Source organism: Diadema antillarum, unplaced genomic scaffold, assembly GCF_040938485.1.
Source record: "Diadema antillarum isolate AM-2024a unplaced genomic scaffold, OU_Dant_1.0 seq00000183_RagTag, whole genome shotgun sequence".
In the NCBI taxonomy this organism is placed as follows: domain Eukaryota; kingdom Metazoa; phylum Echinodermata; class Echinoidea; order Diadematoida; family Diadematidae; genus Diadema; species Diadema antillarum.
This window is the reverse complement of record NW_027271250.1, coordinates 1901805-1926642: the sequence shown is the minus strand read 5'-3', so window position 1 is coordinate 1926642 and position 24838 is coordinate 1901805. Positions and strand designations below refer to the sequence as shown.

Here is a 24838-nt window from a genome sequence, read left to right as displayed (position 1 = left end):
CACATCAAGAATGCAAAGAGGCTGAAGGAAGCATCTCCCTGGAAGAGAAAAAAAAATTCAACTAGAAGGCTTTAAAAGAGACTGCATCAAACCCAACACAACCAGCCGGAGACTCCGCCCTGTGCATCTCATCAAAGTAGGTCACCCCCGTAACCTTGGCCGTCCACGCCCTGGATCCGTCACACCAGTTGCTTCCTTTCCCCCCAACTGTGTAGTACTGCAGTGTTAAACCATTGTCAAGGTCTGTGTCATGGCATGATTGCAATAGAATATCTTATTCTATTTAAAGACAAATGAGTAAAATATTTCACTACTCATTGACAATTTTATTTCCAGCGCATTTTTATTCATTTATTTTTTATTTTTTATTTTTTTTTTTGTGAGTTAGGACCAGCTGGACTGAAATGTTTTTGGCACTTTATCTTCTAAAGCCCATGAACAGTGTAAGACATGAAATTTTGCTTTGGGTGGAACTTCTCTAATTTTTCTTATAATTCTTTGATCAAATTACTAGGTCAGGATCTTGATGACCAAAATTGAGATCTTCTACCAATTTCCTTGAATAAAACATATTAAATCAATTATCTTTTTCAGATAACAAAAGTTTTGAATGTCTTATCCAAAAGAATATACATTTTTACGTTGGCTTTAAAACTGGTCACAATCCCTATTATCTGTGTCTCACATATATTGTTCATCTGATGGCAAGAAAAGTTTGCCAAATTACCTTCACCCTCCCTCAATGTTTCCATAGCCTCTCAATGACAATATCCTCCATCCTTAGAATCTTTTGAATAATTGTCCTTCACCAACATCTTGCGAGCTGCAATGACCTTACCCCTGCTTAGCATGAAGACTGACTTATGAGCCAATTGCTGATCCTGTAATTGATCTTAAATCATCCCACACCGTAATCATTTTTTTTTCTTCCTTTCTCTTTTCTGCAGCTCTAAGGGCAGTGACCTCAACTAAACGTCCACTGCCATTATCAAACTACTAACTGACCCAATTCAAAACAAAGTGTCCGTCACAGACAGCCACCGACAAAATTCTGTGCTGCAGAAATGTATCACTCACAAAGATGAGCATGAACCTACAGTATGTGAAACACAAGCATCCAAACTCCCTCTAAATCTCAAATACAGCATTATAATGGAACCTTATGGGGGGGGGGAGGGGGGAAATAGCTTGTTTTTCAATATAAACAATTCCTTCAATGCTAAAAAAAAGCAATGAAATGAGTCATTAAAAATTATATATATATATATATATATATATATATATATATATATATATATATATATATATATATATTTATTTATCAGCGGAACAAGTGCAATTACACTGATGTGATGTCTAATTTCAATTTCAATGCATATATTCCTGTGATAAGCTAATTAAAGTTAATGGTTTTACACACTGACTTTCTGTCGCCAACCCTCCCTCTGCTTTTACTGGCTTGTTTGCTTTTTTACAGACTTTTTGCAGAAAAGTAATGTTGCACAAGAATTATCGAGAGTATTCTAGAAGAGCACGTTCTGGCTTTCCACTGTACACCCCCCCCCCACCACCCCCCCCCCCCCCCCCCCCCCCCGTAGAAAAAGAAAAGAAAAAAGAAGAAGAAATGACAATACTGTAATCCACTAAATCACAACCATCGCCAAGTATCCTTGATTTCAGGAGTATAATGATAAGGCCACCTCCAAAAATGTTTCTGGCTCTCACATCTTCTGTCATGGATATATATCTCTCATATCCAAAATTTGGAGTCAACATAATCTTTATGATTTCCATTAAACCATCGAGAAGGAACTCATATTCCTATTTTTTTTTTTAAAGAAAAAAAAAATTACATGTCTCAATCTTTAGTGCAAAGGTTAAAGGTTGAATTTCATGGGCTGTGCAGTTAACATCTTCAATCAAAAAAAGGAAAGAGGTTTGTGATAAAACTATGCCCCCCGGGGCTCTCACAATATCTCCAACAATTAATCATATTTCATGTCTAGAGGCAGGTACACGTACCTCAGGTACCTCTTCTAAAGGTACGACCCTTTGGATAAAGACAAACCGCTTTGCCAGAACTCTCTCCTAGCCCAATGAAAAAGTTTGGTGACATGGAGCAGATTTACCATATTTTATGGATTGAAATAAATATTAGCCATCTGTTACTTGAATGGCTGTGGTACAAAGAGGATACCCTTGTCTTTTCAAAATATCACCCCCCCCCCCCAGCACGATCAATCACATGTTTTGGAGATAGACGTGGTTTTTGCACAAAGCAATATAGCTTAAGGTTCACTGTAAATTTTGGCAAACTCCAAATTTTTCTTTTAAAAAGTGATCAAAATTCATTAAAAAGCCTTATCATAGATGATCACTACAAAGAGGTTTTCATAGCACATGACAATAGCAGGATAAAACACACTCCAGTATGAGCACCATTTCTGCAACAACACCTAAACCTGAATGACCGACCACAAAGAAGTTTGTCATGACCAAAGACAGCAAATGTTATGCAATCACATACATCTCAAGCATCCTCAACCTCTGCCAACCCCCTACTAAATTTAGAACTCAATTATTTAATAACTTTTTTTTTTCAAAATCATCTATTATAAAGTTCCCCCAAGGGTAACTGGGGCTTCATTAATTCAAAATGAGAGGGAAGAAATGCAGTCACATCTCATATGCCTGAGAAAGTACAAAAGTGGGAAAAACAAGTGAGGGAGGAAACGTTCCTTCTTAGGAAGACTGTAAGTGGCAAGCCAATTATGAAAGTCTATGAAGTGAAAGAAGATGGAAGAAAATGGATTGGGGGGGGGGGTGTGGACAAAGATTCATATACAATCAAGTTCATCCAGATTTTACTATTTAAAACACCAGTATCTTTAAAGCATCTTGGAATACAGTAATTTTAGGATCCTTTGCAACTGTACCCTATTTCCCATTTAACCCTTTCCGTGCCAGGGACTTTGGATGGTGTGTAAAATACTGTGGAGGTTTTCTGAGCCTTTTATCAGCATTCAAAGCACTAAGAGGGTTAATGACTGCACAAGTTTCCCCCCTTTTTTTGAGAGAGAGAGAGAGAGAGGAGAGGTACCATCCTCATAACCTGCCCTACTTCGTGAGTTAAACGTCAAAAGAAAAGGGCACAGTCTACTTTTGTCTAACATTTAGACATAGGGAAGGATCGTTACAGCACGTAATGGTGTGCCTTACAGTGTAGAGTTTTGTCATTTTAAAACATCCTCTATCATGGGATCATAATCATCAGGTTTTTGGATGATATCCAACAGGTAGGATCGTTTTCATGCCATAAATACAACCAAGTAAAAAATAAAAGTAAATGAAGGGAAGAAGGAACAATAAACTAATCCTCATTCCAATGGAGCAGGAATCTTGATCACTGCCAATGACCCCAAACACATTGGGGGATCAAATATTTCTCCCAAGGAGGTATTGAAGGAGGTTTGCATTTTCATCTCTGTTGTCGTGGCAACGGGGCAGTTATTTCTCATACCTGTATGGCAGGGAATAGGTGACTTTATGCAGCAGTATGACATCAGAGGAGGGGAAAATGAACTCATGGAAAAGAAAATAAACTGGAAAGGAAGATGTTCAATGATGGGGTTGCATGGATGACCCCTGAGGCTCAACATGAAATTGGCGGGGTATCCAAACTCATGGGGTTATCATGGTCGCCAATGAAACAATGATTTTTCCCATTCCTACTTCTTACTCTTTGCGTTGTCAAACTTTCATCGGGGTTAGAAGTATTACTCTTGAGGAGGAATGTCAGAAAAATTTGCTATTGTGACAATTCTACTTTCAGTTCAACATAGACACATGCATATAAAACTGTATGACATCATTCATATCATTCTGAATTGATGTGATGGTGCATTGTAGCACCATTATATGTTTGTTGGTATTCTTTTATAGTTGAATGATACTGAGATCCACAAATTATGACAGTCTCATTCTGCTTTCAGTATCTGCAGTATTCTGGAATATCTTAAAGTTATAACTACATCGAACACTTCATGTAAACATCGCCATAAGTCCACAGATTGAATTTGTAAACCGAGATGTGAACATGACATGATGCGCCTGTATCATTACAGCGAGAGTTATTCTTTCCTTGGACAACTGCCACCCTAAACTTCCTTTACAAAAGCACTGCTTGGAGACTTCACTTTGTCATTCAGGGGGAGAAGTGTTTTGGTGAGATGGTGGAGGGCGGGGAGAGAAGGGTACTTCCCCGTTCACGTGGCGGATGTGAGCGTGCACGCTGCATTTGCCAACCGAAGGCGCGGAATTTGCCCAGAGATCAAACGCCGTTGGAGTACAGTACCCTCTAGTATCTGCCTTCTCATCTTAGCTGCCGTTGGAGAGGTAAACTGCTTCAAATGACATCAAAACCAAGTCTTCAGCAGTCAGCATCAAATTTCCTTCCTTGGATATCCCTCCCCCCCCCCCTCAAAAACGGTGATAAGTTTCTAGATCTACTTGGCATTCCACAGTTTCTGGATGATAAAATGTCCAAAAATATAATGCCTCATCTCTACCTACACAAAAAACCAAGTTTCTTCCCCTAAGGTAGAGATTTTGATATGGGATGGGCAAAATTTCTTGCCTCATGTGTTGCAGAAAAATTGATAAGCATGAAACACTACCTATAAGCTAAAATACATTTTCAGACACAAATTCAGCAGTATGTTAAGCAAATTATTTTGAAGAGATAATGCTAAATCACAAGAATGATGATTGCAAATTTGATAAAGCTTATCATATGATTAGAAACAAATCTACTATGTTGGCAGGATATCTTGAGACTATTAGCACTTTTTTGACACACTAGAGTTATGGTTGATTTTTACTATGAATGGTCAACATACTAATATGAGACCATTCAGATATAACATCCCTACATACATACGTTAACTGTATAGCAGTATCAGACCTCACGCACTGCCATGTTTCATGAGAAGCTCATGAATATGTATGAGTCTCTTTCTTGCGCATCATGAACTGTGCCCAGGCTTTGCACATTGTGTTTTTACATTGCATTGGATTCATTTGGTAGTTTGCAAAAAAGCTCCGCCTACTCATAAGACAAACGTGTATGTATGTCATGTCAATACATGTCATACCAATATACAGCCATTCAGACACATAAAAATGTCCTATATCCATATTTGTACGTCATATATCCATGTTGTATATTCATATATCATAATTATATTGATACATTGTATATCCATATGTCATATATCCATATGTTGTATATCCATACAAGACCTCTCTGGTTTGAAAAGGGGGGGGGGGGGTTCACTATAGTTCTTTCATGCTGATATACCACCAATCAATCACACATTGAAATCAGTTCAGACCTTACAACAGGAATAGAACCACTGTTATATTTTGGGGAAAAGAAAGGAGGGGAAGGGGTGGTTGGAAGGACCTTTCATCCTCCAAAGAACGGCAGAGTCAATCGGAATGTGAAGTTCATTATCACGGGTGGAAATGCAGAGCTGTACTTTGCAGTTGAAAGCACTTCCATGTCAGTTCCCATGAATGCCTCCCTCTTACTCCCCTCCCCCCCCCCCTCCACTCGGTGTCAAAACAGATACCAGTACAACCAACCAGTCCCTTGCACACAATAATTCAGACAGACAGACAGACAGACAGACAGATAGACAGACTCACAGACACGGTAACTTTCACCCCATTGGCTGTTTTGATTGGAATCAAAACCAGAGGCTTATACATCAATCTTTCCCTTCTTCCTCTCTCTAACCTCCTATGCCCCAGTTAAGATTGGCCAGGATATCACAACCTGTTGTTGGACAGCGATCACAACAAAACAACCTAAAGAGTGGCACTAAATTGAGGGGAATTTAGGGGGGTTTCCACATGCACTGGTAGGTGGGAACTTTGGATGGCCATAACATCTTATTGCAAAAAAAGTCTCCAATTCGACAACAATTTGTCTGTTCACGACAGTTGACATCGGATCCATAACAGCTCAAATCTTGTACTTGTATATCACACTGCCATGTGGTTATCTCAAATCTCTACAATAAAAAAAGAAGAAGACTGAATGAAATACTTTTCCCCCTGGGAGCATGAGGAATATATGAAAGTTTCTGTAATGTATAATCGTTGTCTTTTTCAACGATTTTGGGAGAAATTGCTTCAATGTCCTTTTCAATGTTTGATAACCCCTATCCCCAAAGCAAAACATAACAGATACACTAATCACAGCATCATCTATGGGTGAGTTTATGCTCAATTTGTGAAGGCTGAATCAGTGTTTTGAAACGCTAATGCAAAATGCTGCTCCGTAATGCTGGTCACAGGGTACGATTTATGCTCAACTATATTCAGCTGGAGAAAGAGCCTATTTCACGAACATGCACTGTGCATTTGCTTACTTCATTGACTTAAGCAGGTAGGTCAAATTAAGGCACACACTTTCTCGAAAGTTTTGAATGGGGTGTGCGCATTGTTTACGATTCAACTACTAGTAACTGCAGGTTTTGAAAGTGCACTAGGACAGTCTGATATTCAAAAGGGCGGCTGGCCAGGCGAGTACATTTTCACATGGACTGGAAAGGTGTTGAGATGACATCATTATAAAAATTTTTATGCGTGTCTTTGTGTTTGTGCTTTCCCTATACGCATGATTAAAAGAGAAAAATCATGGATTGTATTAAACACACTATGTGTGCATTTTTAATCAGCATTTTGAAACACTGTCTATATCAAGGCAAGCATGTTTTGCACTAAACATGTTTCAAGACACTATCTATGGCCCCCAAAAGTTGAGCATAAATGCAGCCATGTTACAGCCTCTCAAACTTAGATTAGAGTATGTGGGACTGTTTGCATGTATCTTAGAGTTCTGTGTATACTCAGGCAAGGGTCTATGGGAAATGCATGTTGTAGCAAAATTAGCCCATCCTCAACGGGTTAACTTCTCAACATGGCTGAATATACATGTAAACACACAAGAGCTGAGAATCTGTAAGCTAAACTTTTAGGGCAAGTTTGCATCCCAAACACAGTAGACCTACTCACAAATTAGCAGCACAATAAGAAGTGACATTTTTTCTTTTCTTTCTTTCTTTTTTTTGGTACATTTTTCCAGGTAAAACAGCTAAGAGATCTGCTAAAATCTATATCCCTCCAATTTGCCATGCTTACCAATCTCTCTCCTTTCCCCTTTTTTTCTCTATAAATGTTTGAGAAATCCCCAGCAACAATTGATTGGGCTCTTTTTCCCTCCAGACACTAGCTTCTCCTCAACAAAGATAGAACATGATTGAAAGAAGCATGCATTTTGTTATGTTTGTGTTATGTTTTTTTTGGGGGTGTTTTTTATTGCTTTCACTTTTTTTTAACCAAAAGCCATCAGTGAAAGTAAAATGGCAGAACGAAATTGAAACAGGATGTCAGGAAACACATACAAAACACACATTCAGACACATATATAGACAACCAGACTCAGTACCACGGCATAACAGCACTAGTATTAAGCACGCACACACACACACCCACACACACACACACACATGCACAAAGGCTGCGGGATGAAGAGTCCCACCCCCCCCCCCCCAAAAAAAAAAGCAGAGCAAGAACTGTGAAAATCAAGTGTGTCCTGTAGATTGGGAGTAGGCCTATATCACCATTCCTTTAGTCAGACAAATTCTTAAGGAAACCAATAGATTGTGCTTTCTGGGAGACAATATCAACATTTTGTTGCACTAGCTGAATTTCCTCAAACATTACTTTCTCTAAAACACAATAACAACATATAATAATCACTTACAAACCGGGGTATGCCCAAATTCCATTCAAACTTCATCTTCTTTTTCCCATCAAAAGGAAAGGGGCTATCACAGCCATCGGCAGTCTTTCTCATTACAAAATTATGGCCTCATAATTATGATTTCATGTAATATTTACAGCATGAGAAAACACACACACAAAATTCCTTGTGGAATCCCCGGTTTAATCAAAGGCCTCCAAGCACTGCTCAAATTTCTGTTCCATACAACTGGGCCTCAAAAACCATTAATGACTGTGAAGTTGGGAGGGGGGGTGGGGGGAGGAGGGGTTGATGAAAACTAAAGGATTCTCGGGGGAAAATCGGTTGCCGTGAACTTTTAACTTCTCTTTTTTTTTTCTTTTTCCATAGTATTGTAAACACTGCACCTGAACAATGCTTATTACTATAACCGATTCATTAACTTTCCTCTACTTGTCACAAGGTACGCTGGCATGTCATACCTCTTTCCAAGATATTTTCTCCTCTCATTCTGCCTGTCTGGCTGGAGGCCCTTCCCCACAAAATGTCGGCAAAATCATCTTCGACCCTTTTCTGTGTGTCATAAGCCTCCACTGCAACTGTATCAAAGACCCATCAACAGGCTATTACATTCGGGAAGCCTTCGGGCCCTACTTGGAAAGTGTACTTGACTGTGCAGGTCTATATACTCACCTTTGCCATTTGTGCAAGAACGTTCTTGTCTTGTAAATCTTTAACGGCTTTCTGGGCTGAGAGAGCGTTGTCAAAATCGACAAAACCATAACCTGGAGAGTGAGAGGGAGAGAGAGGGGGAGAGAGAATGTAACCACTTCATATCTCCATTTGAGACTTAAATCATTGGGCTGTAAATCGGATGAATCATTAAAGTTCAAACAACGTGAACATCCCTGTAAAGTCACTGATTAAAGTAATCTTTGAGAATCTCGTATCACTCATCTCGATCACGTCCTCAACACTATGCACACTGGATGACATGGTGATGCCATCGACCAGTACTTATCTCTTCCAAATATCTTCTAAATCTCTTCTAAATATCCTTTTCTTTATACACAAAAAATACACACAATAAAAACGAAGAAATATAAATCATATCCACCCAATCAGTAAAGCAATGATGACATTTTGAGAGAATTTGGTTGTACGACAACCTGTATATGAATCTATGAACACATGGGGTTCTACCACATTTCCTTGTAAAAATGAAAGTGCAGTTGTGAGAGGATGACAGTATCATGAAATCCCACTGGCAACAGTGATTGTGACCAAAATCATCATTTTAACAAGCAATTCTAATATTCTCTATCATCATTATCTGTGTCTGATATTTCTGTGAAACATCTTCATGTTCTGTTTTGTTTGATTTTATCATGTTTACTTACACATGATGTCGGTTGGGACATTCAACAACTAGTTACAGGAACAAGAAGCAAAAATATTCTGAAACAAGAAGTTCAATGATTCAGCTCAACTCAGAAAAGTAGCACAAATTTGAAGTTCTGTATAATGGAATTACTAAAGGGGGGGGGGGACAAATAAAGTCCATCCTGTTGCAAGTTGACAGACATAAAGACTGTAGACTTTGAAACATGATGCGATGGTAAGATTTAAAGATTCTATTCTACCTTTCAAAAGCTATGTCAGTGGATTGCAAGAAGGAACAGAGTAGAGAAACATTGCAACTACAAGCAGAAACAGAAAGATGTGACTCCAATAATAATCACAATGATGATGATGATGATGATGATGATGATGATGATGATGATGATGATGATGATGACAATAATAACAATATGACTGGCAGAGCTGCTCTCATCACTATTCATAGCAATAATAAAATTGATGGTTGTTTATGGTAATGACAATTGACAAGGACCAAAAAGAAAACACCGTCAACATCAATAAGAATAATGACATTTACAATAACAGCAACAATCATCTGTTTCTCTCCATTCTTTTTCTTGCATCTGCTACAATTTCAGCTAAATTTGTCCCCATGTCTGACTACATCTTTGTCTCATTGTCTGTCTGTCTGTCTGTCTGTCAGTCTGTCCTAACCCGCATCCCCTTGCCTCTTTTCTACTCCTTTCACTTCTTCTCTCTCCCCATCTCTCACTCCCTCTCTCTCTCACTTTCGCTCTCTCACCGCGTCTGGCGGATCCATCAGTATCGAGCCATTAACTAAATGAAGTCGGAACTGCGTCCTCACAGTTGGTGCGCGATCCCTCTCCCGACCACTTCCCTTCGTCCCGCTCTCTTCTCCCTTTTCACATTGGCAAAAAATGATGCAGATTAGAAGAAAAAAAGAAACAGAGAAAAAAAAAGAACAGCCTGTACTTTCAGCTGAATATTAAGATGATTATCCCTTAATGGGGTAGTCTCTTTCTTGGATGAACTTTGATCCGTTTTTGACAGAAATTAGAAACAATTTTGCAGCCGTAATTGTTGAATGAAAAACACAAAAGGGCAACATTCTTATTCCCTAAAGCTGCGTCGTCTAAACATTTCCCTTTCCTCTCCAATCTATCTAATGATTACTGGAGTTTGCTTGAAGGCTGGCTAATTGTTTGTGAGGTGAAACTGAAATTGTTGTTCATCAGCGGGGCACAGGGGCAAAAGAAGAGGCAAGCATTAAACCCCATTTGGCAAAATGGTATGTGATTAACTTCTATGGAGCAAAAACAAGAAGTAGATAGAGCTTCTGATTGATCAACGACGGAAAAAAAAATTCTGTCCCTCTCTAAAGTCTAATTCAATAAGAGATATGTCTCTCGTAGAAAACAAAAACCCATATTGTGGGACTACAAATAAACTATAGCCATAGCTTCCTCTTTCTCATTTCAGACACCATTAGTGTAGATCCATGTCGTCTCCTTCCCTCCTGCATAGCCATATTCCCCCAAATAAATAAAAAAAACTTTGGCTTGCCTACGTTATTTCCTCCCTCGCTTTTGTCCTCAATCTGTTCTTTTTCCCCCCTTTTAACTCTCTTGTTTTCTTTATCAATCTTTGCAGTGGATGGAATCAATTTCATTCAAGTTTGATCAATCTCTTCACCATCATAATGCTCGGATGTTGATTCAAATGGCAGCAGAATTTCAAGTGTCCATCGGAGCATCCCACGCCGAGTCGAGAATATCATATCCTTGGAAATCGGATGCCATCTCCCCCTTGTCAAATTCTCCCGAATCTGACCTACACAATTCAATTTCAGACGATGAGATCGAATTACATGCAACAGCATCATGTTAAACAGCCCGCCTCACGAGAATCAGAACGGACAGATTCGCGGAAGGAGCCAAAAATCATGTACACCCCTTATGGCAAATTAACAGCGATTGCCTTTCGATTTCGGGACAGAATTCAATTTCACATTCAGGGCTGACTCTCGACGGGCTGATAGACAATAAAGTTGATGCGATAAGAATAATTGCTTGTTATTGGTACATCTTATTGCAGGAGTTCTGAAAAAAAAAAGAACAACAAAAGTATAGAAGTTTGGACACAGGGTAACTAAAATATTTGTTGAAATGTTTTTCTTATATTCTTCAATGTTTCTGTTGTTGAAAATGAAAAACTGTACTTTTCCTCTCAAACCTACCGATGTCACTGACACGCCCCTCCCCCTAAAAAAAACAACAACCAAACAACAACAAATAGCAAATAATGAGTAAACTTAACAGACAAGACCATGCATGGTGTAGCTCCATGGAAAAAATGCTCAAGAGTACTGAATGCTAATCACTGTGACTATCTCAAACAAAACAGACACACTATGGAAGCAGCTATCAAATATAGTCAAAAGCATGAGTCATGATTCAAACTTAGGAAGGTCTGAGAACAACAAGGAGGGATGATTTCTATAAGGTTTGCCGACGACAGTGACCCTTTCTTTCCTAGAAATCCAATTTGATTTTGCTACCCACGGTATTGGCTGCAACACCAAATTGTTACTGCGCTCCCTTCACACAAATGTTTTAACCTTCTCTTTCTGTGTAGCATTGTGGTGGCTGGAGCTCAGGGCAGAAAAACACAAACATGGACTTGTTGCCACAAAATAATAGCTTTTATGAAAGAAAGATGCTAGCAATCTAAGTTATGCACAGAAAGATATTCAAACAGTGCTTTCACTTCTCATTGTGAGGTGTGTAGACTGTGTGACCCGAGATTTGACACTTATCCTTTTGTTTTCACTTCTAAACCACCAAAATCAAAGTCAACCAAACTCTTGTTGCAAATTGCTTGGATGCCATTGCAGATCTCCATCTGCTCCAAAACTTTTGCTTTCATTAATGTACCCTCCTCCCCCCCCCCCCCCCCCACAAACCAAGTTGAGGCAGCTTTTACCTATACACAGCATTCATCTATCGCATCAATCATGTGTGTGTCAAATAATGGACCAAACCAGTTGCCTGTTTCCAATAGGAAGGGATATGTGTTATCATATCCTTTTAGATTTCCTCAACACTTAATGGTGCTTTCCTGTCTCTGTCACAATAATATTTTCATATATCTTCATATACCTTCACCCAATGAAAATGTAATGAAATTCAAAGCAATTATAAAGCAACAAAGGAGAATTTGAGTGGCAAGAATGCTATGTGATACAACTGAGCTACATTTTCCTTCACATAGTCATTCGTCCACCCCTGCCCCTTTTCACCTTCTCTGACCCATTATCCCTTTTTCCTATCCCCTTCTTCATTCCCTATCCCCCTCTTTGATTCCCCACCCCCTTTCAGTCTCCCCCATCCCTCCCCCATTTCCCACCCTACACCTCTGGGTGTCTGTCCACCAACTTTTAAATGAAAATGTACAGGAGCCTACACATCATCCCTCTTTACTTTTGATATCTCTCTCTCACACATTCACACACACAAACACACACATCACTATCAATTGCAAGAGTGGTCTGAACTACAAAGTACACTATTATAAGTACCCCACTTTCCTGTTACAAATTCTGCAAGATGTCACCAAGTGGCATCTTCAGAGTCACTCTAAAACATTTGATGAGACTACTATGTTCTCATGCAAAATATTGGCTGAACTACTAGCATCAAAATGACTGCAAGACACTTACCTTTACATTGTTTTGTTTCCTTATCGAGTATTGCCTTAGTTGATACAATGTTTCCATATCTGTAGCAAAAGAAAAGAAACAACAAAAGGGGATTGATTTCATCAGTTGCTGATTCCTCATTAGTATAAACCTGAAAGGAAACAAAAGATCGATATACAGTCTGAACTCTCACTGTTGCTATGGTAACTTGACTACCACAATGCCATTTATTGGAATAACAATGGCAATGTGCGGGGAAGTCTCGGGATTGGTCATCATTACTCAATCTCTTGGGAGGAGCTCTGCTAAGTCATGTGACCAGCAGAGCCATTTTGTATACGACGGCAGATGTACTTGGATCACAGATGCATTCTTCACACATCATTGAGACCATTACACCAAAGACAGCATCATCAAATCACTGTATTTAACCCCATCACAACCAAATGTAAGATTTCATGTACAATAGCTATGGCATTTTAGAACAGAGGATCTACAAGGGTTAATGTGACTGACCGTTCTGTCCCACACAATGCACAAAAGAGCACCTATCATCAAATTTGCACAGTTAAAATCCTCTCCTATTATGATTTATACTATTGTGCCAAGTCTGAATGAACATATCAAATTACACAACTACTTTCGCGCATAAAGAAAACAATTTCACTGCTAAAACGTCTCCTTGAATTTTTGAACCCATTGACAATCATGCATTTCTCTCTCTCTCTCGTGTGTGTGTGTGTGTGTGTGTGTGTGTGTGTGTGTGTGTGTGTGTGTGTGTGTGTGTGTGTCTGTGTGTTTGTGTCTGTGTCTGTGTGTATGCCTTTACAATTCATTTCACTTGTATACTTGCCCCACAAAAAATACCGAACAGGAATGACAAAACTCAATTGACCCATGTTGGAGACAGCTTACTCTGGCAACCATATGATAAACACCAAGAGTTAACTACCAGGTAACTTTCCAGTGCACCAGCTTATACTTCCTATGGGGCAGTGCACTAGGTTACACTTCCCATAGGGCAGTTAAAAAAACTGTTGTTCTTGCCTCTTCTTGCCAAGGTGCTCTGTCATAAAGGGCAACATTACCAAATGTGAAGTTTGGGAGAATGTTCAACAAGAATTTGAATATCAGCTTTTTCAACTGTGTTAAAGGGGACACCTTACAATATGTATACACGTCAGGTTTACATGGGAAAGTATTTGAGGATGGCATTGTAACTGAGTACAAAACCTGAGAGACTCAAAATATGTGAAATTTTGCCTTATTTCAGCAGTGTTAAAGGGGACTCCATACACTATGTACATACTCTAGGGACACCAAGGAAGATCTTTTTATGATCTAAATATTTGGCTGTGTGATGAATACGAGATCTGAAGAGAGACCAAGAATATGGGATTTTGAGTAGGCCCTATCTGGTAGCAGGGTTGCCTCTGATTGTCTCACTCATGTACAGTCACATGTTAGGGTCATACATCAGAGGTCAGAGGTCAAACAGCTGTATCTGGAGACATTCAGAGCTTTCACTTACAAATACCTTGTTTGTAAATATGCTTAGAAAATGTGCTTCATGCTAAGATGATACTCTCAACCTTTGAGTCGAAGTGTAAACCTGAACCAAATTCTTCAAACAAAACATTGTGTCAAATATCAAGTTTGGCTAATCATGGTTTAGATGTCTTTTCCCATTGAAAGCTATTGGAAATTGGTTACGCAGTAGTAATCTCTGGCATGTTAAACTCTAAAACTTGGTGGAATTTGAGCCTGGCTAACCCAGTGTACACTGTGCATGCAAATATCAACACTCTCCTGCCAGTAAGCATACAAGTTATCTGTTTGACTAACAGGCTATGGAGTTTGTCACTTAGTGACACAGTTGTACGAAATATGGTTTCCAGATTAACTGGTCGCCAAAAATGACCAATTCCAACTATCTGAAGCCTTGGTGAATTTAAATACATTCAGAAATCTATTAAAGAAATGCAATTACTAACTATATCTTTAGTTAGTGTGAAATCCCTCATTAAATGACTACCAGGTTGAAAGTCCTTCCAACACCCATGATTGATGTAGCAAACCTCATCCTATACATGGTTCTTCTCTTCTTGAGGAGATACGGCTCTTTAAAGAAAAAATGACATAGATGAAAATAATACAATTACAGTCAGTTGAAGCAATCCTTTGTCGCATTTTTCCCCATTAACCTAATCAGACTCATCAAGCGCACACCCTGTAGACTGTGGGGTGAATTCTTTGATGGGTGGGTGAACTCATTCCAGGTCGGCGGACACATTTATGGGAGTGCCATCTCAGCACTGGGTACCCCTGCAAAATGGCAATGTCCTCCAGCAGAGGAACACAATCAACAACAACAGAACTAGATAAATATATGACCGCTGCTACCAAGCACAAAAGGTCAGACTTTTCCCCTGCTAATTTTTCCACTTCGATTTTCCTAGCACGAGAAATTGCCCAGCGTTTTGAGCAGTGCTAAATCTATTTCCTCTTTCGTCTGCTGCAAATGAGGGGCATGATGGGTGGGGGGGGGGGGGGGGGGGAATGGGGGTGGGATGGGGGTGGAAGGGAACAAACCAGAGAGATAAACATTAATAAGCAGACATTAAAACAGAATGACAAAAAGACAAAAGACAAGACAACATGAACATTAGATGAGGGCACACAGCCATTTCTCTCAATTCTTGCTCTGGGGATATACCCTATCCTACATTTGATATCTCGGCTGACTTTATGGGCAGTTCTTCATCTCAATAAACCCACCCTATGATTTCTGAGTAATGTACAGTGGTGTTATATCATGTATAATCCCGTGATGTCCTGTAAAATTCATGCGCTCTGAGCCAACTGGTAGCGTGCACAGAACATGGGTTGCATGTGTGTGTATGTGTTCACAAAGTATGTATGTATGTATGTATGTAGGTTTGTATATTTGATTGTAACTATCTGACATTGCTAGTGTTGTATGTGTATGTGTATGTGTGTGTGCATAGGAGTGTTGAAGGCAGGAGTTAAAAAAAAAATGACAGACAATAAGATGGGGGGGGGGTGGATAAAGGGGGATGGGATAAAGGGGGAGGTGAGGGGAGGGGGCAGGTAGGGGAATGGGTATGGGTATGAAGAAGGCCTGGCGGCAGGGCCTGTTGTGGGGAGGCACTTTGAAGAGTGGTGACTGTCTTAAGCAGATATGAACAGAGTAATGCTGATTAATGTTCAGTCAACCTTAACTTTTACTTTTGCTTTTCTCAGTGTTGGAACTGACATCACCTAATACTGCTTTTACTCATATATATACACCAAGATATGAAAGACACATTGATTCATTTCATTCAATATAATTTCTCATGAAATATTATTTCTTCTTTCATTTTTTTTTCTTCAAATGATCATCAAAAGAAGCTCATCAAAGTCTGGGGGAAACTGCTGTGCAGATTTACGTCATAACAGAACTAACAAGACAACGCACAGGACAGTGATAATCTTATGGAATAAATAAATGCACAGAAACAGAGAGTATTTAAAACGAATACAAGAAAAAAAGAGAGAAAAATGGAAAAAGAAAAAGAACTCTTAGGAACCATTAGATGAGCAATAGAGGCATACTGCGCTGGATGCGTCGGTGGTTTATCGCTATTGAAAAGCCAACTTTCCGATCACGCGCCAAGGCACTTGGCACCTCGCGCTTTCCGCACCCATTAGTTTCCCCCCTTGGTCATCTTCCTGATTTGAAATCAACCATCAATCTACCGACACTTTTGTTGCGTCATTATCCATTCGCTCTCCTCACTTCGTGAAAAGGTCATTCTTTGGCCATTTCATCTTCTCAACATCCCCCCCCCCCCCTCCTCCTCCATCTTTTGCTGCGGGCAAATTTCCTTGGCACACTTGCCAATGTTTTGTTCTATGTTTCTTTTCCGTTTAATCTCCTCCTCATTTAGTGTTGCCAATTTGTGCAGGCGTGATAGCTGCTCAATTTATCATGAGTCTCACCACTCATAAAAGAGTGCAAATCTACCTCTATGTTCATCACCCAGTTGTATGCATAATGCCAAACCCTGTCCACTTTCTTTCGACAGGAATACAGATAATTCACATGGTAGAAAAAATTGATAACAAGAATTCTGCGATGATGGGAGAAACAAATAGCATTGTCAGTCATGAGAATCGACAAGACTCAATGACGAGACATAGTTCAGAAATACCAAACAAAACCCCTCTTTGTTGCCATGCCCCCCATCCCTCCCTCCCCTCCCTCCCCCCCCCCCCCACACACTTTAAAATGCTCCCACTTACAAAAATTTCATTTCCTGTGTCCTGCATCTTAAGCTAGCATCCCCAGTTCAACCAATCAATTCAACTCACCCAAAGGGCACAAATGGATTCAAACCTACATATTTTGGGGAGTCTTTTTCTTTTCTCCTTTTATCAAAACAAAAAAAGAAAATAAATGCTGCATCTCAGTAAAAGTAAGCATAAGGAGCAAGGAATAGTCAACAAATGTACAGATTCAGTGACATACGTAGATAGCTATATATCAAATATAATTTCATGGGGGAAGGTAGGAAGGGGGACTGGGCTTCAGAAGCAGAGTGGAAAATAGGAAACCACTTTTATACATGATCTCAGCAAGATACTGCTCGAGGGCCTGGTACTGTATAACGACAAATGGAAGTAGAGCATATGGCATACTTTTTACTGTGACAATGAGTGCTGGTGGCAGCTTTTTACAATCAACTTTTAGCATTGTTGTATCCATCAATGTATATCTATCTATATTTTTCTCCCAAAATGCATGGCTGTTGTGAGAACAAACCAATGCTTAGAATCTACAAGCAAAAATGTTCAGTGATAATATGCTTGAATGATGAAGGGAATTAATGAAAATGGACAGTTGCCCCTGCAGATTCTGACCAAAAATACCTTGGGACCACCCAGAAAATGGTGAACAGATGGAGTTTGATATATGAAAAATTCCATATCACTTCACTCTTTCCTTCCTGTCAAAACATAGTGCAGTTAAGCTCACCTCTGAGGAGAAATTTGTAGCAAAGGCAGAAAATCTAAAAATTAATCTGAAATGGTTTTCTTTCTCTAATTCTGACTTCATCCATTTTGGATTAAAATAGGCAAAGCAGGGCAGATTAGCAAAACACAGAGAAGTGAGTAATCTTCATTTTGTGCACTTTTATTTGTTAAATTTATCATCCTTTTTTTTTTCTCTGTGACCGGGTTGATGAGGCAGAGTTAGTCATTGAGGGAAAAGGTGTGATGACTGAAATTATGTCTATGTCCTCTTCGGCCCTCATGAAAAGAGAATGAGGCTTGGTTGTGATGATGCAGAGACGTAAATGCCTGCCCCCCCCCCCCCCAAACCATCTTTCTGGTTGAGAGAGCATGGCTTGATTGAGGTCGACCACGGGGAGGGGCTGGCTATATACCAGACCCATCTCCTTCCCATCGGCAAACCCCCAAGATGCTAATCAAAGAATTCCCGTGGATGTGATGAAGGGGTTGAAGACTGGTGATGCACATTTTTGACAGACTTTGGTTAAAGTTCCTTTAAGGATACACCTGTTACAAGGTACCATGTCATATTCCAAATGAAGATATAATACCGAAAATGTCTTTGTGGTTTGTTTTTCTTTCGAGAAATCAAGAGATAGAATGACCACTGTTTTGCTAATTGCAGGACCAACTGATATATGACAACGTCCTCAGTGCAGTGAGTGGGTAATAATAACCAGATTCCACTAAAGAACTCTCAACTTCAAAAGGTATATGGAATACTTCAAAGACAAATTCGTGGTGTCATTGAAAACGGACACAAGTATACAATAACAACATCTCAAATAAATAACCATAAACGAATAGATATAATGAGTAAATGAATAAATAAACTTTACAAAATGCAAAACTAGAAGGTATTCATGCATCACAAGATAGGGGTACCAACAACTTGAGAAAAAATAAAATAAAAGAGAAATTGACAAGAAAGTATGAGAATTGAAGAAAAACCAAATAAATTGAAGGGGGAGTAGACATCAAGGGTAGTGATTCCTTCTGTGCATGGGGCATGGAATATGTACAGCATAGAGATTTACACAGCAAATCATTTGCAGGTGGTTTGACCATCCAGCCCCGGGGACGGTAGGCACCGAAAAACAGAGAGCTGGGTCGCAGGGTTACGAAAACACACTCTTCTTCCCTCCTTTTCTTTTTGGGGAGACGGAGATGTTTCCCCGCGAGCAGGAAAAGGGGTTTTAGATTTGCGCGGCCTCTCTACGGCTCAGAACAATTCATGCCCCTAATCCAAAGCAAAACTTCACGCAGGAAAAAAAAAATGTGAAAGTTTTATTCACTAACTACTCTCTCCATTTCTCCACTTTGATTGCCACTGTATGGAAGAGTATAGACAAAATGCTATTCCTCCTTTCTACAATCTACATGCTGTGTGCCTGTTTATACAGTCCTGTACCAAAAAAAGGGATGAACCATTATCAGATTAAAGTGAAATATGCTGGATATGCCGTGGGTGAAATACATTGCACACATCAGCGGGTAAATTTTTTTTTTGAGCCACAGAATATTACCAGCTGCATCCAAGCACTTTTTGCGCTCTGCACAAGATGTGATCGTAGCAAACGAAAATGCAGAGAATTTGCATCGTGGAAGAAAAACTGACAAATCTTTGTTAACAGCAAGAAACCCTGTTGATCCTTCTCATAACACTGCATGCACACCATGAAGAGTTGACCTACAACTTGTACCATTACAAAGTTTTTCCTGCCTGCAGCTTAAGCTGCCATCTCTAAAAATCCTTTCATGGATATGCCATACTTCATATCCAGAGTCTTCGCTCCTTCCAAACTTGAGCTATCATTCACGGATCCAGAATCTATACAGTTTCAAAATATGAAAACTTATTAACTGGCAGCGAGATGAGTCAACATTCTACAAATGACTTCGTGAAATCATTACACTTCCCTCCCATCAATCTGGCTTCTACCACAGAGCAAAGTTATAGGCCTATATAGTGTATAGTCCATAGTGTAGCTGGATGGATGTTTTCTGTTTCTTCAAGTTTTCTTGAGCAAAAATACAATCCATCCTTTTATCCTTCCAGAAAACTTTCTACAAATATTTTATGTTTTCATTTTTTTTTTTAATATATCGCTACAAAGAAATTTCTAGTTGCAAAATATTCTACCATGGTTATGAAATGAAAAAAAATGAAATGATTCCACAGGAGAAGTCATGGCAACCTGTCAGAAAACTTCAAGACCTTCATCTCCCACCCACTTCCCAGAAACACAAATGCACACAAATGGAAATGGTATATGATGATGGTATGCACGTAAATCAACTCATCAGAGAATCGCTTGGGGGCTCAGTCAGCTAGGCAACTTGGCAACAACATGGCTGCGAGGTTTCATAGATTACACCTATGGTAATCAGAGACTACACTGGAGTGGGGTGGGGGAGGTGCTCATGGGGGAAAAAAAAAAAGATGAGAGAGAGAAAAAAAAGAAGAAACACTCCTTTAAGAACAGATATTTGCATGATTAGGAAGTCATCACCGTTGATAACGAATTCCGAAAGCGCTCTTGAAATGCATCAGGCGGGCGAAGAACCGGGGTATTTGTTCAAGGAATAATGATGCACAGGAGACTTTAATAGATGCCCACTTAAGAAAAGTGGAGGACCCTGCTCAATCCCGCCAGGAGAACTGCATTTTCTGAGGAGGCACCCTTCCCTCGAGCCTCGGCAAGCTCAACTCTGGTATCAGGTTGCTTGAATATTGCTTCATAAAATGGCATTTTTTGGGTAATGGAATTATTATCAGGGAGCACAGGGGTCATAGGCATTACCAGTTTAATTTGACTCCGAAGGTCAAAATACCCATTTTTATATCAAAGTGGAATGTTCCTACGATTCACCCACTCTCCCTCCCTCAACTTCTTTGCTCTTTCTCTCTCTTTCTGGGCTACATCGTTCCTCATTCCTCCCTCATCCGATTTAAATAGCTCAAGCTTTGGAGTATGGAAACTGAAGAATGATTGATGAAGCCGTAATTGGCTGCGAGATCCGAGCAGAGTGAATACAAAACACAAACAGGTACTTGAACTGTACCATAGTTGCCACCGAATATGCCGCGTACATTAGTAGCACATCTGATCTAAACTGCATTTACTGAGGAGCTGGGTTGTCTTGCTTTAGTTTTCATTTATAAGGTGTTTCACTTCAAAAGTGCATTGTGCTTGCATGGTCTCACCTCAAAGTGGCACTGAGATGGATTATGACGGGTCACAAGCGTTAGATACGAATTACGAGGATAATATTGATTGGGACTGAAGATTCAAACTGATCTCATTTAACAAGACACAGAGTGAGTGTGTGTGTGTGTGTGTGTTTGAAAGGGAAAGAGCAAGAGACAGGAAGTGAGCGAAAGAGAAATATGCCTGGTAATGACGGCAACAAAAGTGGTCAGCCAGCGCTCCCCCCCCCCTCCAAATTGGCCGCGCCCGCAGGGACAAATGCTTGGCGACAAGGATGGCTTCGGTTGGTGAGAAGATGCGGCGAGGCTGTCACGGTCACTGTCACTTTTCATATCCTCATGGCCGTCCCCGTGTCGTATGGAACGCCACAAATGTCTCCTGTAGTTCATTATTCCACAATCCACGTGAGAGGACGTGCACTCTGCAAACGCCTGCTGCAACAATGGATTTGACCCTATTGGAAGCGATTCTTGCATTCTTTTGCTTCAAAGCAGAGAGATGCATTAACACCTAAAATCTCATGTCAGTCATTTCTTCTTTTTCAGTTTAAATGTAAAAGCTGCTATACCACACCATCTGCAATACTACAAAGAAAACAATGTGGACTATCATTTGGCACATCAGCCAACATTTATTCTTATAATCAATTTCAGAAGGTTAGTCAACAATTTTTACAAGGTTGTAACTAGCAAATTTCATGAAAGGGAAATATATATATATATATACAGTCAAACTCGGATACCTCGAATTCGTCGGGACTGAAGAAAATGTTTCGACGTACGCGAATTTCGAGGTACGCGTACGTCGAATTTTCTTCGACTTGTCCGATGTTTATCGATGTTCAACGTTTATCGATGTTCAACATGGTGTCTGTTATAGTGCCTAGTGATTGTTTGCATGCTTGTCAATTTGAATTGAATCAACTTTTATATGAATGAATTGAGTGAAAATAGGAAATGAAATCAAAATTTCAGAAATAAAGATTTTGGTGTCCCGATCGCGCCACCAAAAAAAAAAAGTCGGATGTTTGCCTTCACTTTTCAAAATGAACAGCGGTAACAATCGGTTACGTAAGATGCTACAATAAATGTCAGAGTTTTGCGTTTAATTGTGGAAATGAATGACGGTAATATTCGACTCGGTATGATACTAAAATAAATGTCGGATGTTTGCTCATACTTTTGGAAATGAATAACGATAAGACTCAGCTCCGTATGGTGCTAGAACTAATGTTAGATATTTGATTTTGCGTTCGGAAATGAATAAGGATAACATTCGGCTCCGGAAGACGCTGAAATAAATGTCGAATTTTTGCTATGACGTTCAGAAATGAAAAACAATAACATTCAACTCCGGAAGATGCTAAAATAGATGTCAGATGATCGTTTTTATGTTCGGAAGAAAATAGCAGTAATATTCTGCTCCATCATGTCCATATGATGCTAAAATAACTGTCTGATGTTTGCTTTTAAATTTCGAAATGAATAACAGTAACATTCAGCTGCGTTTAATGGTAAAGTCAATGTTTGATGTTTGCTTTGACGTTCGGAAAAGAGTAACAATAATATTCAACTCCTGACAATGATGAAATAAATGCTGGATGTTTGCTTCTATGTTCGAAAGTAAATTGCAATAACATTTAGCTCCGAAAGATGCTAAAATAAATGTCGAATGTTTGCTTTGATGTTCTGAAGTGAATAACAATAACATTCAACTCCGTACGCTGATAAAATAAATGCCGGATACGTCCGAAAGTAAATGTCAATAGCATTCAGCTCCGGAAGATGCTCAAATACATGTCGAATGATTGCTTTTACGTTTGGCATGTTTGGAAGTGAACAGCAGTAACATTCTGCCCCATACGATGATTAAAAAAATATATATATTGGATATTTGCTACGGTACATTTCAAAATAAATATCAGTAACATTCAGCTATACGTTTCATAGTCCAAAATGTCTGATGTCTGCCTTTACGTTCAAAAATGAAAAACAGTAACATTCGGCTCCGTGCGATGATAAAATAATTGTCAGATGATTCATTTCACTTTCGGAAGTGGACAGCAGTAACATTCGGCTCCGTTCGATAATGAAATAAATGTCGGATGTTTGAAATGAATATCGGTAATATTCTGCTCCGTACGATGCAAAAATAAATAACAGATTGTTGCTTTCAATTTTGGAAATGATTAATGGTATTAATCCGCTCAGTTAGATGCTAAAACAAATAGCGGATGTTTGCTTTCACGTTTGGAAATGGATTACGATAGTATTCAGCTCCGTAAGATTCTAAAATGAATGTCGGTTGTTTGCTTTTACATTTAGAAATGAATAACGGTAACTTTCAGTTTTTTACAATGCTAAAACAAATGTCGGATGCTAACAAATGTCAGCAAATGCTCCCATTTTCTCATTTCAAACGTAAGTTTTGACCTCCTCAATATATTGGCATCAACTTTTATAATAATATCTACGCCTATTAACTTGTCAAATCTTTAAACACTAAGTAAGATGATTGAATTTTCTATTCATTTGTTTTAGACATGGACATCTGTATCACTTCAATAATGCTTAATATTAATTTGTCTATGTTTAGTAGGACCGATTTAGTTTTTCTAATGTTTTTCCTGATTTTTTTTTTTTGTCACCAGATTTTACTTTCGACCACCAGAAAATAACTAGAAATGTCGCTACGGCGACTGATGCCTCCGCCATAATGCATGATTCTCCCAATAGGCGTATAGTACAATGTCTTCACAATGTGTGATCCATGACAGTTTCCTTGAACTGGGTTTGCTATAATTGTCGAAGAGTGCAGGTACACATATTTGGGGAATTGAGAATTTTTACTTGAATTCTGACGGACCCTTTTATAAGTTTATGCATTGAGTAATTTCCAAGGTATGAAGAAAGAGTGTAATTACAGTACAAAAGAGATTTTTTTTCTTTTCTTTTCTTTTTTTTTTGGGGGGGGGGCATTGAAACCTGGCCTTTGACCCTTAACCTTTGACCTTTGACATTCTGGCGGGAAATTTCCTGGAGAATCTCCATTAGGTAATGCATGTATATATTAAGTTTGAAAACTAATAATGCAAGCATTTCATATACAAGTATATGAGGGAAATAGTAAAATATTGAGGAGTTGACCTTGACCTTTGACCCCATGACTATTGACCTTTGACCCCTAAATTCCCTAGATAATATCTGCCAGTCAGTACATGCATATGTACCACGTTCCATGAAGATACATTGAACCATTTGTGAGAAAAGTGATATTACATTTTCACCTAACCTTTGACCTTTTGACCTTTGACCTTATGACATGAAACTCTCTCTGGAGAATCTTTATGCAGTAGTACATGTCTACACCAAGTTTCAAGAAAATACCTTCGGGCATTGCATAGATATTGGGGGAAATAGCAACATTTTTAGCATTTGACCTTGATCTTTGACCTTTGACCTCAGTCCGATTTCACTAAAAAACTAATCAAGTAATTGTCCCATCATACATCATCCTCCCACAAAGTTTGGTGAAATTTGCTCGATCCAGTCTTGAGTTATCGCGTAAACGGATACAATTTCATGATTTGACCTTGACTTTTGACCTTTGACCTTTGGCGGATTTCACCCAAAATCTAATCAACTAATTGCCCCA

General features: G+C 39.2%; 1 protein-coding gene across 1 annotated transcript in view; it reads right to left on the bottom strand.

Annotated features, from left to right (window-relative positions):
• LOC139728560 (RNA-binding motif, single-stranded-interacting protein 2-like) overlaps window positions 1–24838 on the bottom strand; it is a 150541-nt gene that overhangs the window by 21178 nt on the left and 104525 nt on the right. Inside the window, exons 3-4 of the mRNA XM_071639497.1 lie at window positions 12915–12973; window positions 8507–8598 (exon numbers count right to left, since the gene is read on the bottom strand). Of these exons, the coding sequence (XP_071495598.1) occupies window positions 8507–8598; window positions 12915–12973 (151 nt within the window). The remainder of the gene's footprint in view (window positions 1–8506; window positions 8599–12914; window positions 12974–24838) is intronic.